This window comes from Megalops cyprinoides, chromosome 7 (assembly GCF_013368585.1).
Source record: "Megalops cyprinoides isolate fMegCyp1 chromosome 7, fMegCyp1.pri, whole genome shotgun sequence".
NCBI classification, from domain to species: Eukaryota; Metazoa; Chordata; class Actinopteri; order Elopiformes; family Megalopidae; genus Megalops; species Megalops cyprinoides.
Window position 1 is genome coordinate 7,490,384 of NC_050589.1, and position 15,045 is coordinate 7,505,428.

The window sequence follows — 15,045 nt, forward strand, 5'->3', positions numbered from 1 at the left end:
AGCGCACCGACGAGAGGGAGCCTCTCCTGTTGTCTGCAGCGCTCTCACCTCATTGGTTGTTTTAAGGAAACAACAACAAGACAAAGACGAACCGGACAGAAATGCAGTCGCGCCATTAAACGGGTGCTGTGAGCTTCTTATTGTCCATCTGCAGGCTGTCTCTGGTGCCTTTCATTCATGCAGAGAGAGCGAGAGGGAAGGAGAAAAACTACAGTTTCTGCACATGTCCGACAGCAGTAGGCATTGGCTCCTACGTGTCTGCCTTTCCAAATATGCTGCATAAACTCATTTTGGCTCATCTGGCTGTTTCTGGCTCTGTGTATTTTATAGTTCAGGATAAAACAGGGCTGGGTGATATATGCCAAGTGGTATCCAGATAATACAGGCAAAAATGGTAAAGATGGGTAGGAACAGAAAAGGGAAGAGAAGAGGACCAAATCTCTCATGGTATCTTTGTAAGGACGTGATGAAGGACAGAGGAGCTGTTTCAAAACCAAATCTCCTCTGTGACAATAGCCACTGTAGCCATGTAGCTATGCTGTTTACAGTAAGGGAGGGTGAAAAGGGGGTAAGGGGGCTCTTTCTCCCTCTCTCTTCTCTCTGTGCCTTCCTCTCCTTTTCTCTCTTTCTTTCTCTCTCTCCCTCCATCTCTCTCTCTCTCTCTCTCTCACACCCACTCACTTTCCCTCAGTTCTGTGTTGACTGTGATCTGCGGGTGTCCTCGGGGTGGTTTCCCAGGTAACCTCCGACTCACTCTGGGATGAAAGAGAATAGACCGAATCACCTTGGTAGCCAGACCAGCATTGAGAAGAGAGTCAGCCTTATAAGGATAGATGCAGGGAGAAGAGAGGGAAGTGTGTGGTTTTTTTCCCTTTTCAGCGAAAGTGCTCATAATGTCCTCAAGGCTTTATGAGTTAGTAGCATCAGTAATCGTGTACAATGGTCATTTTCTTTGATGGTCCAGGCTGTGTCCATTGGAGGCTTAGATCACAAACGCGGCCATTTCCTCCAGGGTTACCTGCACTCAGGTGTGTGATACGCAGCCCATGTATACAGGTTCAAGTCAAGTCACCTTCTGCATGCTCTGATTTTTTTGGGGAGGTAACCCCTCATGCATATCCATCAGCTTTCTGCCCAATTTTGTATTCAGTGAATGTCCACTCTTTGCAGTTCTGAAGTATCTAATCTCTCATTTTGAAATGGATTTTAGGCGTAACACATGTACCTCTGTTTCCTTATTCCTTCCATTATCCCTCACTCTGCTTGTTGTGTGAGAGACTTCCTGTCTCCCGGTCCCCCACGGCCGTCTCAGTAAGCGTATCGGCACGCCAGAGCTCTCTGCATTAATATCCTCCACGCTGTCTCCGGCCTGATTGGCCGTCCGCTCATCGGAGCCATGGGGGCAGCCAACGGCCCCATGGGAACTGTCTAATGCCTAATTAGAAGGGGGGAGAAAGGAAAAAGAGCAAGGCACTTTGGTGGCAGAATGGATTTTCTGTTTAACACCCCTGACGTTAGAGGCACCAGGATGTGTTGTGGTCTGGCTGGATTGGTAATGATCTTACACATCTTGCTGGTCTGGTCTCCTGCATGAATCCATTGCTACACGAAAACAGGGTCGTGATTCCTCATGTGGTCATTGCCAATGCCTGTTTGTTTTACCCCAGTAAAAAACAACAAAGTAACTGAAATTTTTGCTTCTAATTACCAGTAATGATCTAGTGACTGATGTATGCTAGTATACTTGGCTTCCCTTAGATTCTAAGCTGTCCAGTCAGGTTGCCCAAGTTAACTTGTGGTAGAGCTTGAATAGTGTTATGCTCACACTCACAGCTCTGGGAGTGTCGTTAGCCTGGTCTGACACTGTTGCTCATTCATTTTTAATGGATACATTTCTGTTCCTTTCCGCTGGAAGATGCTATGGATAAGAGCATCTGCTAAATGAATGTAACGTAGTGTAATGTAACATTGTCCATATCCATCACTGCTCACACATGGATTGGATCACATACAGGTTCCCTTTGAGGAAAGCTACATACAGCTCGAAAGAAGTGCTTTTTAATTTTGTGGAATTATACCTGTGGGGAAAAACGAAAGTTGTTTGTTCTGGATTCTGTCACTTTAGAAATGTTTTAAGGCGATCGCAGACCAGAGTTATTATTAGCGTATTATTAGCGCGCAGCTGGCTGAGGAAGGGTTCGAGTGAGGGTCTTTATGCAGAGCTTAGACATTTCCGCTCTGGCAGCAAGTAAAAATGATGGGGCGGCATGCATAAGCTGGGGGAACGCGTTTCTGAATTCCAGGTGAGAATGACGGCTGAGCGGGCCCTGCACAGCAGCTTAAACACGCGGCTCTATCAGAGCTGCCAGTCTGGCTGATGAGGTTGTACGCAGAAACGAGCAGCATGGATCCAGGGGATAAACCTATTAAATCTGCTTTAGTTCAGATCTGAAGTAACTGCCTTTAAATTCCCACCATGTTCTGTGGGGCATTGGGGTGGGGGGAGGGGGGGGGTGTTAGAGGATTTCATATTTTTTGCCCAATACCTCAGCCGTGCCTCCAAATGCTGTTTGTTGCGGATTTACTTATCCACCATAAAACTATAAGACTAGTTACATCTATACACTGCCCCACGTATTGATCAGATTTCCTCAGGATTTAGAGGTAATGCAATCTGAAGAAAGGCCTCTGTGAGACAGAAGAGGAGTAACTGTCTCTCTCTCTCTCTCTCTCTCTCTCTCTCTCTCTTCTCTCTCTCCCCCCCTCTCTCTCTCTGGCTCTCTACCTCTCTCTCTCTCTCTCTCTCTCTCTCTCTCTCTCTCTCTCTCTCTCTCTCTCTCTCCCTCTCTCTCGATCTCTTTGGCTCTCTCCTCTCTCTCTCCCCCTCTCTCTCTCTCTCTCTGTCTCTCTCTCTCTCTCTCTCTCTTTCTCTCTCTCTGTCTCTCTCCTCTTTCTCTCCCCCTCTCTCTCACTCTCTCTCTCTCTCTTTCTCTCTCTCTGGCTCTCTCTCTCTGTCTCTCTCCTCTCTCTCTCCCCCTCTCTCTCTCTCTGCCTCCCTCTGTCTGTCTCTCAGAGCTGCTGCGTGTGCGGCAGGAGGCCTTGGCTGCAGTGCGGAACCCGGGAGGCATGGAGGCCCACCTGCCCTCTGCTGGGAGCTCCTCCAGCCAGCGCCGGAAGCAGGGCCTGCCCCAGCACCGGGACGCCCACTTCTCCGAAAGGTAGGGGCACGGAGCGGACACACACTCACACGCACAATCACACGCACGCACACACACAGTAACACACACAGTAACACACACATAAACACACACACACACAAATCCACACACATCCACACAGAGGCCCGCACTCATGCCACAGAGACACAGAACACACACAGCCTATCAATACGATATAATTATATAAGCAGATTTACAGGTTGTTGAACCTTGAATAACTTGACCAAATGAGAGCCAGTTTACATTAAAAACCATTAGAGCTGTTCAGTCAGCAGCAGAGCAAGGCCACGTTAGCCGAAGCTCACACAGCAGTCGTCATAGAAACATCAACCAGTGGAGGGTTTTTCCTGCTAAAAACTGGATAGAGAGCGGCTTCCACTTCTCCGCTGACCCTTTATTTTAGGGGGGACGTCTGAAGAAAATGACGTTAAGGCTTTATCCCAAACATTTGTTTAGAGAAAAAGTGCAGCTCACGAGCGTGTGTGCGAGGACGAAGTGCAAGCCTCTCCTGTAAGTGCCCAGCAACCAGGGTAAAGGGGACAGCACGCACACGCTTCAAAATGGCATCAATATTTCACGGCAGTAATGAACCCAAGGTCCTATTTGGATGAATACTGCATGAAAGCCGGAGCGTGTGGCCTTGCGCGAAAATAAGTTTAAATAATGCACGGCGGGACTAAAGAGAGGGAAAAAAAAATGGGAAGGAAAAAGGTGGGAAAGGAGGGAGAAAAAAGAAAAGGAAAGAAAATCTAGTTAAGAGGATCTGCCCGTTTGCATGGAGCTCCGCAGAACGGTTCAATTTGATCGGGTCAGTAGGTATTTATGGTGTTCTTCTCTGGCCGCGCTAGCGCTCGGGGTGGAATTGGCCCTGCCAACGGCACATGCTGATCAGTGCCCCCCCCACTCCCCCCCATTTCAGCCCCCCCCCCACCCCCCCCCAGCCCCTGGCTCTCCCCCTACGCCTCCAAACAGATCCCGGGCAGCGGGAGCGGGGCCGCGTAATTGGCTGTCGATTATTTATGTGGAGCGGGGAGCTGGGGTATCAATAATGGGCGGTGAGGACGGGGGGAGTCGGGGGCGGGGGACTGGGGGGGGCGTTGCGGGAGTGCTTCATCTCTCTGCCCCAGCTTCCTGTCGGGAAGCGCAGCGTGGATCTGGTCAGCGAGACGGCGCAGGCCTGACTGCAGAGAATAATTAGCCACACAGGACTGGCATATGTTAACTAGCGCAGTGTTACTGGGGGGGTTGGGGGGGGTGGTGGCAGCATTTTTTTCCCCTCTCTGCTTTATTCTCTTTAACCCTTTATTCCATGGAAATATCTGCCTTTTACAAGCAAACATATAGAAGAAAACCTTTTTGCTTTATCCCCTTTTTACTTGCTGTTTACATGTTTGTTATGATGGTAAGGTTGTAGAGGCCATGTGTGCTTCTGTTGTTATTGGCTGGGGGAGACGTTGTAAAGACAGGGCCAGGTGCATTGTGGGATTGTCCCTGATGAAAACGGTGTCTGAGAGGGAATTGGACTGAAAGAGCGAGCCCGAAAGCCGACGCCCGTCCAATTTTATCAGGCAGGGCAACGCAGTCTTCGCGTTGACTTCCTGGAATTGATTATCTGATGCCCATTAGCACTTCTTCTCTTTTTTTTGGTTAAAACAAATCATTACGGGAATCGATGTTCCTAAAGCCTGCGCCGGCCGTTCGTCTGAGCCTTAAATGGCAGCTCACATTTAACGAATCTGCAAGGCAAATCCCTGATGCGGCTGGCCCCCGCGAGCGCCCGGCGGTCTCGGGCAGACGGTGAGCTGGGGGGGGGGGCGGGGGAGCAGAGCAGTGGGACGGGGCTCATGCATTTTAATGAGCTTCCTGTGCAAATGCGTTCCCGCCGAGAGCGGGGCCCTAATCCCCGCCGCGCGCGTCATTAAGGGCCCATCCTGTCAGCCCCGCTCCGGACGTGCGGTTCGCCGCTCCAGAGGCAGGAAGCCCGTCACACATGAGTGCGTGCTGGGGTGGGGGGTGTCGCTCTCCTCTCTCCGATAAAAGGAGAACGGGGCGGGGGGTGTGGAGGGGGGGGGGGGGGGGGTGGGGACTCGGTGTCTTTTAAGAGGAAGAGTAAACAGAGCTCATCTCTCCCGTTGTTTCCCGTCAGGGCTGCCCATGCGCCGAAAATAAACGTTCCCCCCGCTGTTTTTTCCCCGCCACATTGTGTCCCACGTGACGGCAGGTGTGTATTGATACTTACGAGTGATAAACAGTATGGGGTGGACCGTGATAGGAGGCTAGAGGCAGCCGTGACTGGAAACTCTGTCCTAGTGCTCCTGAATCGCCACTCGGTCCTGGCATATCTAAAGGTGACACCTGCTTATTGATATGGGTCCCTAACTAAAGCGGAGAATTGATAGCCCGCTGTCTTGTCCTCCCCCACGACTACGTCTGTTGCTGGGAATTGTGAGGTAGAATTTTGTAAGTGTTGGGTCTGAAGTACAAGGCTTGCGCTGCATTCAGCTCTGCAAGCTTACAAACAGGGGGACTCTGGGGCTGGGGTTTACTCCAAGGCAGAGAAAAGTCGGTTTATATTCTGTGCCAGTGTAAACCTTGCTCCAACCGCACAGTGAATAACAAGTCTTTTATAAAATATGTAATATCTAGCAGTCCTGCCTAGCAATACACAGTAAATTTTATATCTTATCCTATATTAACGTTGTCAGTTATATGACGTATATGAGGCACATGAAAGATCCACCCCTATATTGACGCATAAATAGGGACACAAATTCAGTAGAAGGATAAACTCATGTAAAAGGAACAAGAGGGCAAACAGCAGCTATAAACCCCCCCCCTTCCTCCTCTTTCCTCCATCTGCTGAACCCAGAGCGAAACGGTTAATGCCTGCCTCGTTCCTAAATTGCTTCCTATAAAACGAGGAGCACGTCTGCCGGGCACGTCTCCCCCCCGTGATTACGGCTAATTACGATCGAGCGGGACGCCTCCCGGCCCCAGTCATGCGGCTTTAATTGACCGTTATTCATCCGCGGGGCCGTCCGGGGCGGCGGCGGAGGCGCTTGGCAGCGCCGGCGACCGCGGGGCCCGGGCCTAATTGCGAGGCCTGAGGGATTAGGGGCCAGGTGATTACACACTTCACAGTGTAATTACATAAGCAGCGCCGGGGCCGCGGGGGCTGTGTGGGGCGGGGGCGGGGGCGGTGGGGGGGGTGGGGGGTGAACCTTCCCTCCCCCGGCTGCCGGCCGAAGGTCACGCGCTGCGCTCCCCGAGATTAATTGGAGCTGCCAGTGGCGCTGGCGGAGCGGTTATACGATTAGCATTAACATTTCAGCAGCAGCGGATCGATCAATGATTTTTTTTTTTTACCTCCTCCCTCCGCTCACTCGCTCGCTCTCTCTCTCTCTCTCTCTCTCTCTCTCTTTTTCTTGCTTCCTTTGTTGCACGCGGGGGTGAAAACAGGCGAGAGCGATTTGGTTTGGAAGAAGCAGCAGCAGAGACGAAGAAGAGCTCTAAAAAAATATAGCTGTGGTCCAATTTTTTTTTTCCACATTTACTTCGTTGTTTTCCGTTGAGGAGTGTTTGGGGTCAGTGGTGGCTGCTGGGTAATTTGCCCCAGCCTGCTGGGAGTGTGTCAGAGCTGGTCCCCTCATGGGGGGGGGGGGTTTTGGGGTAGTGTGGTCTTCTTGGGCGATGTGGTATATGTGTGTGGAGGTGGAAAAGCATGAAAATATGGAGAAGGCCGGAAATACAGCAAGTAACTGCTGGCGTAGGGGTTTTGTGGTTTTAGAGGCGATTCCGAAATCTCTCATGCTGTTGTGCTGCCCAAATCTGGCAATCTCAGAGACATCAGTTATCCCCCTGCCTGCCCCCCACCTGTGCGGGGTGAAGGAGATGGGGTGCTGAGGTGGGGAAGGGGGTACTTAAAGAAGAATACATCCACATATTTCCTTTTTTTGTTTCATTCTTCTCTCAAAAACCTGCTCTCCCAGCTCTCCTGAAAAGGTGTAAGTGACGTGTGTGTGTCTGGGGGGGGGGTGTCTGTTGTGTCTTTCATGGCTGTTAAAAAAAAGAGAAACAAAAAAAACATGCAATTAGTGGTCTTTTTGGAAAAAGGGGGCCGTGAGACAGGCTGTCCTTTCATTGGCCGAGCGCTGCAGAGAAAGATGGGGGGGGGGGCGAGGGGGTGGCGGAAAAAAAAAGAGGAAGGCCTGCGTTAATTAGGAGGCCCTTCAGCTCGCGGGCCGGCCGTGTCGCTCCGGCTGCCCCAGCTGTCGGAGAATGACATGCCCTCATTGTGTATTCAGCCCTCATTATGTGTGCGGCAGGGGAACCGGGGGGGGCAGGGGGGGAAGGGGGGGGGGGGGGGGGGGAAGCGCAGCGTCGCCGGGTACAAACATCGCCGCCGGCCACGGCGTGACAAGACTGATGAGGGATCGGTGCAGGGCTACGGCAGCCCGCGGCCCCAACCCCCCCCCCAACCCCCCCGAGGGAGGGATAAAAATCGAACAAAACGGGGTGGGGGGGCAGGGGGGCGGGGGGCGGGGGGCGGCGTTGTGGGGACAGTAAAACATAACATCATTCATGGTCGTAATTTTCTATATATATCCGTTTGCACTTTTAATTGTGTTTTTTTCCTTCTTTTTTTGCTGGGTTGGGATATTGGGGTGCTTTTTTTGGTAATGATTCATTCTGCTTGTGCCTAATTATCCCAACCCGGGGGCGGGGGCTATCGGAACAGCAGCCTGGCGGGGGGGCACCCTGCTCATGCCGGTGGTTACGAAACAAAAAGCAGAAAAAGCTTATATTTTTATGGGAAACTGAGGAACCGAGCTACAACCAGCGTGCTCGAATCACAGTGCCTGAAAGCTGCTTTTTTTCGCCCGTCCCACAGGGAGATGTCGCACCCTCCGCCCCTCCTGTCTCCTCAGAACGCCCCCCACATCGCGCTGGGACCCCACCTGCGGCCCCCCTTCCTCGGCATGCCCTCCGCGCTATGCCAGGCTCCAGGTGAGTCATAGCTCTCTGCCCCCCCCCAAAAAAAGTCTGGAAAAACAGAGCCAAAACATGTCCAAAATCAATAGCCTTTTGGCTTCAAGGTGGAGAGAACATTTTTAATATACAGAGGACCTGTAGAATGAAAGAACAAATGAACAAATGATGGAATGAATACATAAATGAATGAACAAATGAATGAATGAACGATTGAATGAATGAAAGCACCCTCCTTGAAAATGCTGATCTTAGTTTCATTACTTTAAATGCACTGCAGGCATACTGTGTTGTTGAGAAATATTGGTGTTAAATTTGCTGATTATTTAGAGATAAAGAGAAATCGGAAAACGTGTTGAGAGGAAATGGAGATAGCAAAGAGTGGTCGTTTTTGCCATGAAGCAAATGAACATGCTAAAAAATAAACAAAAATACTTGTGTGAGTGTGTGTGCGTGCGTGCCTGTGTGTAATATGTGTGCATATTGATTATAAATATCAATAAGGAATGTGTCTCTCCTTGGATCTCGCAGGGTATGGCTTTCTGCAGCCGGCTCAGGCTGAGATGTTCGCTCGGCAGCAGGAGATGCTTCGCAAACAGAACCTGGCCAGGTACAGTACTGCAGCTGGAGACGGCACAGAAACCGCAGCCAAGCTCGCAAAACTAAAAACCCGACTTTGAGTCATTGTTTTCGCGGGAACTGAAATGAGCCTTAGCTGAAATGTTTTCCATCAGATTTTATGTATTACCTGATTGTGCAGTTTTATGTTAGAGGATATGATTGTTGGTGAAACGAAGGAGCTAGGTGAGACAGAGATTGAGCGCTGTGATCTTAGCTGAATAGCCAGCGCTGTGTGTCTCTGAAGGGAGGCGGGTGAGTGGGAGCTGAAAGCGGGGTTCTGTGTCGTCCGCAGGCTGGAGATGTCGGCGGAGCTGCTGAGGCAGAAGGAGATGGAGACCATGCACCGGCAGCGGCTCCTGGGGGACCAGCTGGCCCTCCCGCCGGGGCTGCCGCCCGACCACCCGGCCCTGCGGAGCCTGCACGACATCCCCGAGGGCCACCCGCTGCGTGAGGAGCTGAGCCGCCGCAGCGCCATGCTGGTGCTGCGCCACAACAACGCGCCGCTGCTCTCTCTCAACCACCAGGGGGTGCCGGGCGCCACACCGCCCAAGGAGGCCGCGTCCCGCAAGACCTCCCGCAAGGGCGGCCACGGCAGGGGCGACTCGCAGGGCGGGCACCACGAGGCCAGGGACGCGCCGGCGGAGGGGCGGACGCGGGACCCGGAGGCGGCCGGGCAGGACGAGGAGATGAAGGACTCGGAGAGCGACGCTGAGGCCGGTGAGGACAGGCCCGAGGGGATGCCCAAGGTCGACGGGCACGGCCTCGGCTCGGAGCTCTGCCAGGGCAAGGACGGGACCAAACCCTGCGAGGGCGCGAAGGACCTGGGCGAGGCGTCAGGCCGCCTCAGTGCCCCCTGCAGCTCGGCGGGGCCTGAATCTCCCAACCCGCACCACCTCTTCACCCCGGGACTCGGCAAGACCGAAGCCAAGTACCTGACCTCGGGGGCCGTGCCGCCTCTGCCCACCCTGCCCGCTCAGACCTTCCCCTTCGGCTTTCCCTACACCAGCCCCTACTTCACAGGTAAGCTCCACCCCACGCCCCTCCGCCTCGCCCACCTCTCCATCCACCGCCCACCCTCTCCATTCCCCCCACTATTTATGTATTGTTTCTCAAGGTCACGGCATTGTAGAATCAGAAACATTACATTTCACATCCTTCACAGTGGGCATTTACATACTGTTTACAGTGTGTAACAAAATGATAGTGAGTCACACATCCAGATGCAGGTTTATGTACGTTGCATCAGAATCAAAAATGTAAAAATTTTACAGTCACAGATTACCTCCCAAGAAGAACAGTTGTGCTGCATTAGGGTCTATATGAGAAAGAAAATGGTGCCAAATCTTATGAAATTTATGTAACTCATTTTCCCCCGTGAAATGTAGTTAAACGGGTGATCACACCATATATATATTGGAGATGGTTATATAGGGGAGGTTAGGCTTCATTTGGAGTAAGTGAGTAAAGCAAATGTCCATCAGCTCACACCAGCGGTCCCCAACTCCCCCTCGCCTCTCCAGATAGGATCTTTCTGTCCACACACCACTGTTGGTGTTTCAGCAGAGCTTGCGCCCATGTCAGACCCTGGAGCGGCTGACTGTTTTTCTTACTCGTAAAAAAAAAGATCCCCTCAGAGAACGGGATAGCGCCTTGCAGAGCGCCTAGAGCGAGTTGTTGTAAGGAGAACAAAGTGTTGGCACCTCCCGTTGACGAGGAAGTAACCAATTTTGCGAGGCTGGGAGCCAGAACACCTCTAAGCCGTGTGGGAGACCGGGGCGCGGGCTGGCTGTGTACACACCAGGAAGAGGGCCGAGATATTAATACTCCGCCGCCAGGCCCGGCATCCGCGCTTTTTAATTTCGCTGTGTCCACATTCATTTTCAGCAACACCTTAATGAAACCGTGTACTGGGTGCGGAAAAAAAAAAAACGTCTGAGTGAGAGGAGGGGAAAAAAACGCACACACAACGTTCCATATATCAGTGTGAAAGAAAAAAAAACATTCCAAATTCACATTCGGAGGGGGAGGGGGGGGAAAAACTCCCGAGCTTTATTTTTCTACCCGCTGCGTGTCCTCTGTGGGCAGCGGTGCTCGCTTCTCTCCCCCGCTCTGGCGGCCGTGAGGCAGCAGCCATGTGAAATGCATTACCGGGGCTTTCTTTTTCCAGCGCGCAGACCTCCCCGGGGAAGGGGCCCCGGTATTGACCCTTGCTGAACTCCGTAATAGACAGGGTCATTAATGTAGATGTGTGGAACAGGGAGGCGAGGAGAAGAAGACCCCCCCCCACCCCCACCCCCCCTGTTCCCCCCTCTCCCTCCCTGCTCCTCGGTGCTTGTGGAGCTCCTTAATGATTTATGCTTCCTCTGCCCCTGGTGTGTGTGTGTGTGCGTGTGTGTGTGAGCAGGCGCCATGGGGGGCCTGTTCCTGGATGGGGAGGAGGCGGTGCCCATGGAGGACATCAGCAAGTGGAGCGTGGAGGAGGTGTGCAGCTTCATCGGCAGCCTGACCGGGTGTGCTGAGTACACACAGGTGAGGATCGGAGGGGTGGCTGGAGCGGGACATGCACTGCAGAGAGACCCCCCCCCCCCTTTGTCATTCCTGCCTGGGCCTTGGAAAACAGTGGATGGATGGGGGGAGTGTTTTTGAAATTCCTCTGTGGACCTCTGGGAACAGATACGGGGGGAGGGAGTGAGTTGCAGCACATTTGATATTTGATATCTGGCTTAATTTATATGGAATATAGACCTGTGCATACAGTACATCCCTTAAAACTTTAATTTAACCCTGTTACCTCACATCAAATCTGACCTTAAATCTATGGACTGTTCCCCTAAAGAGGCAGCAGTAGAGCTGCTCCCACTTTATGGTTCCGTTTTAAATACACAAAACCTTCCAGAGCCCCTCTGTGGATTCAAAGCTCGCTGCATGGCCGTGCGTAAAAGCAGATAACCACCGTGAGGTTCCAGTAGTGAGGGGCAGCTAGATCTAAAGGTCTGTGTTTGTTACCTGACCGCTGCTGGAAAGTGTACCTGTTTGTACCTGGCCCAGGTGTTCCGGGAGCAGGCCATCGATGGTGACACCCTGCCCCTCCTTACCGAAGAGCACCTGCTGAACAACATGGGCCTTAAACTGGGCCCCGCCCTCAAGATCCGATCCCAGGTACGTCTACGCCACCTCCTCACTGCTAAGGACAGGTGTACATGTAGTCATACGACCCCCGAGCCAGTAAGGGTCAGTACAGTTGTGCGCTGTTGTAAAGCTGAGCATCACTGCACGCTTACTCAGAAATATTCATTTCGTTTTTTTCTCCTCCTTTTCGTTTCCCCTTCACACCTTTCGAGCACACTGCCAGGTTGTGGTTTCAGGGGATGTTCCAAAACCATTACGTTTAGTGCCTTTTTTTTCCATTTGACCCTCATTTGGTGTAGTTAACAGCAGATGTGGACTTAAACTCCCAGCTGCGGTATGTGCGTGATTAATAGGAATAGCCTCCTAATGTGAATAGTACTCCCAGCTCTGTACCATGTGCTCTTATGCACATGTGGGGCCAGCTGCCTTCCAGGCTGAATGGGGCGTTTTGTGCGATGAACACCACCAATAGACTCTAGCTATATCTCCAGTCTAAGAGATACATACTGGTTCCTGTTTTAGGACTTTGAAACGTTATAGGCTATTTGTTCTGTATTCATATTACATTACATTATTGGTAATTAACAGATGCTATTATCCACAGCGACTTACACCGGTTACAGTTTTTTACAATGTTATCCATTTATAGGGCTGGATATTTACTGAGCCAGTTGTGGGTTAAGTACCTTGCCCAAGGGTACAGTAGCAGTGCCCCAGCAGGGAATCAAATCGGCAACCTTTCAGAGTCCTGCTCCTTAACCACTATGCTTCACTACAACCCCATGTATAACATGTAAACACTTTTCCTCCAATGATGTTGAAGCATTTATTGTTTTGTGGTACCTACCCATTTATGTTATGTATTAATGGTCCCTGTTTTGGAACATTGTAGCAACACATGCTGACAGTTGGGAATACAATGCCCTTGCTTGATTGGATGATTCCAGGGCCACTGCCTTAAAAGACACCTCTAGTGCCCCACATATCAAGATGAGGGTGCATTCAGCACAACCACAGTGGTGATTTTTACTTAATTATGAGTAATTCATTTGAGCAAGTTGACCAAGTGTCTTTTTTATTATTCGTACTTAGTTTATTCAGTATTGAATATTGTGGGTCAATTTCAGTGACCATCAAAATTGTGATGATGTGAAATTTTTGATTTACTTACTGGTTATTAAAGGCTAAGAATGTACCATTGTGGTGAGAATGACTTCCCCTGGATTTCACCTTTCAGACCAGAAATGTTAGTATTTCCACACCACCAAAGGTCGTCAGAATCGTACACAGAAGGTACAAACAGGAGACGCTGTTAAGACCTCTTGTGCTTGTGGTGCATTGCGGGTCCTGTCGTAACAGTGGCATGTGGTCTTTTCCCCCCAGGTGGCGCGCCGCGTTGGCCGAATACTCTACATGACCAGCTTCCCGCTGGCTTTCCCCTTGCCGCCATCTGCTCTGCGCCCCCCAGAAAGGGACCCCCTGCCCACGGAGAACCGCCCGCCCTCTGCCGGCAGCCCCTCCTCCCCCTACAGCGGGCCGCCCGCCTGCCGAGCCTCGCCCAAGCAGGAGAATGGGAACGCCTCTTCCGCGGGTGTGTGCGACGCCCCGAAACCGCCCTCTTAGAAATAACAAAAACCCCGCGACAGCTTTCAACTCCTGCCAGAGAGAGAAATAAAGAGAACTAGAGAAAGGAGCGGTGGGGGTGGGAGTGTCTTCTCTCTGTGGATGAACATTCAGTTGCATCTGCAAACTCTCCTGGAGGACTTTAAAGCAGAGACTATTGTGTTTGGGCACTGGGAGGCGAAAATTATGACAAGAAACTGAAAACGTTCAGTTACCTTCGGACCCCTCAGTGGCTGAAGAGAAACAGAATCCAAAGACTTGAAAACCGGGGGTTGTGGAGAAGACAGGAAAGCGTCAGGGAGTGGGAACGCAAGCAGACAGCTGCTCTTTAACAGCTTGCCAAAAAAAAAAAACAACCCACAAATACAACATTCTTCAGTGTCAGGCAGACAGACGCTACAGGAAACTTTCCTTTCCGGGATGAACCACACGCTTGCCGGTGCCCAACACTTTCAGGCACAAAAAAAGTCATAAAATGCAGACAATTTATTTTCCTGTTTTCTTTCTTTTTCCATTAAATTCACCCAAATCCCGCCACCAGCCCCCCCCCCCCCACCCTTCCCCCAGATCCAGTTCTGAGAAAAAAGGGAATCTTTGAAGAGAAGCAAAAGGATCACATCGTCATTGCAACTATGCATTCCACGATTCTATACCAAAGATGAAAGGATGTGCAGAAGTTTGTCAGACCTGGAGTGGACTTTAAGGGGTTTATTGCTGTGTATGTAGACTGGGGTTCCTGTGACCTGTGCTTTACTGACAGTGAATGACAGGACAGACACAGAGCTGGTGCCCAGTGTTGAGAGAAGATAGAGATAGATAGGACTTCACAAGACTGATCCAGTCCAGTGTAAAGAAATCTGTTCTGTGACCTAGGAGTCCACATGCCCACAGACCTTTCTCTTTATCACTTGCCTATACTGTATACAGGTCACAGCAAGTGCCTGGGAGAAAAGGTTACTGATACGGCACAGCTAAAGAGGATCTCAGTTCTGTGTGTCAATACCGATGTCTTTGTATAATCCCATTTGCTACTGTGTGAGAACAAACCAAGTGGAATTGTACAGTAACTTGCTAAAGACAACAACAACAACAAAATATATATATATATATGTACTAAAGGTTACATAAGTGGTACTTTTTGTTAAGTGTAGTTGCACGATTTACATTACGAATTTTCAATACTGAACAAAATTTGACTTGCTAACTTTGGTGGTACTTTTGTTCATATTTTCTGTTTGCTAAGTATTCGATTGTAATATGAAAAGCCCCTCTTTCAAATGCTACTTCATAGCATATAAATATGGAGAAAAGAAGTATTTATAGCATTTTTGTTGTAGTTGACATTATACAGTATGTATATAATTTCATCCTTTAAGTGGATGCCAAAGATCAATCTTTTTTTTTCCTCTGTTACAGGGAATTGAAAGGCACAAAGCTCTTTATGCAAATCTTTGAATTTGTTATG

The 15,045-nt window shown here is 50.6% G+C and overlaps 1 protein-coding gene across 3 annotated transcripts in view; it reads left to right on the plus strand.

Moving 5' to 3' along the window:
• The window catches only part of LOC118781432 (sterile alpha motif domain-containing protein 11-like), a 61,164-nt gene extending 47,066 nt beyond the window's left edge, over nucleotides 1–14,098 (plus strand). For all 3 annotated transcript variants that reach the window (XM_036534479.1, XM_036534480.1, XM_036534481.1), the window contains exons 7-13: nucleotides 3,074–3,218; nucleotides 8,110–8,225; nucleotides 8,739–8,817; nucleotides 9,121–9,848; nucleotides 11,233–11,357; nucleotides 11,877–11,987; nucleotides 13,341–14,098. In XM_036534479.1, the coding sequence (XP_036390372.1) occupies nucleotides 3,074–3,218; nucleotides 8,110–8,225; nucleotides 8,739–8,817; nucleotides 9,121–9,848; nucleotides 11,233–11,357; nucleotides 11,877–11,987; nucleotides 13,341–13,580 (1,544 nt within the window). In that variant the 3' untranslated portion in view covers nucleotides 13,581–14,098. The remainder of the gene's footprint in view (nucleotides 1–3,073; nucleotides 3,219–8,109; nucleotides 8,226–8,738; nucleotides 8,818–9,120; nucleotides 9,849–11,232; nucleotides 11,358–11,876; nucleotides 11,988–13,340) is intronic.
• Nucleotides 14,099–15,045: the final 947 nt, after the last annotated feature.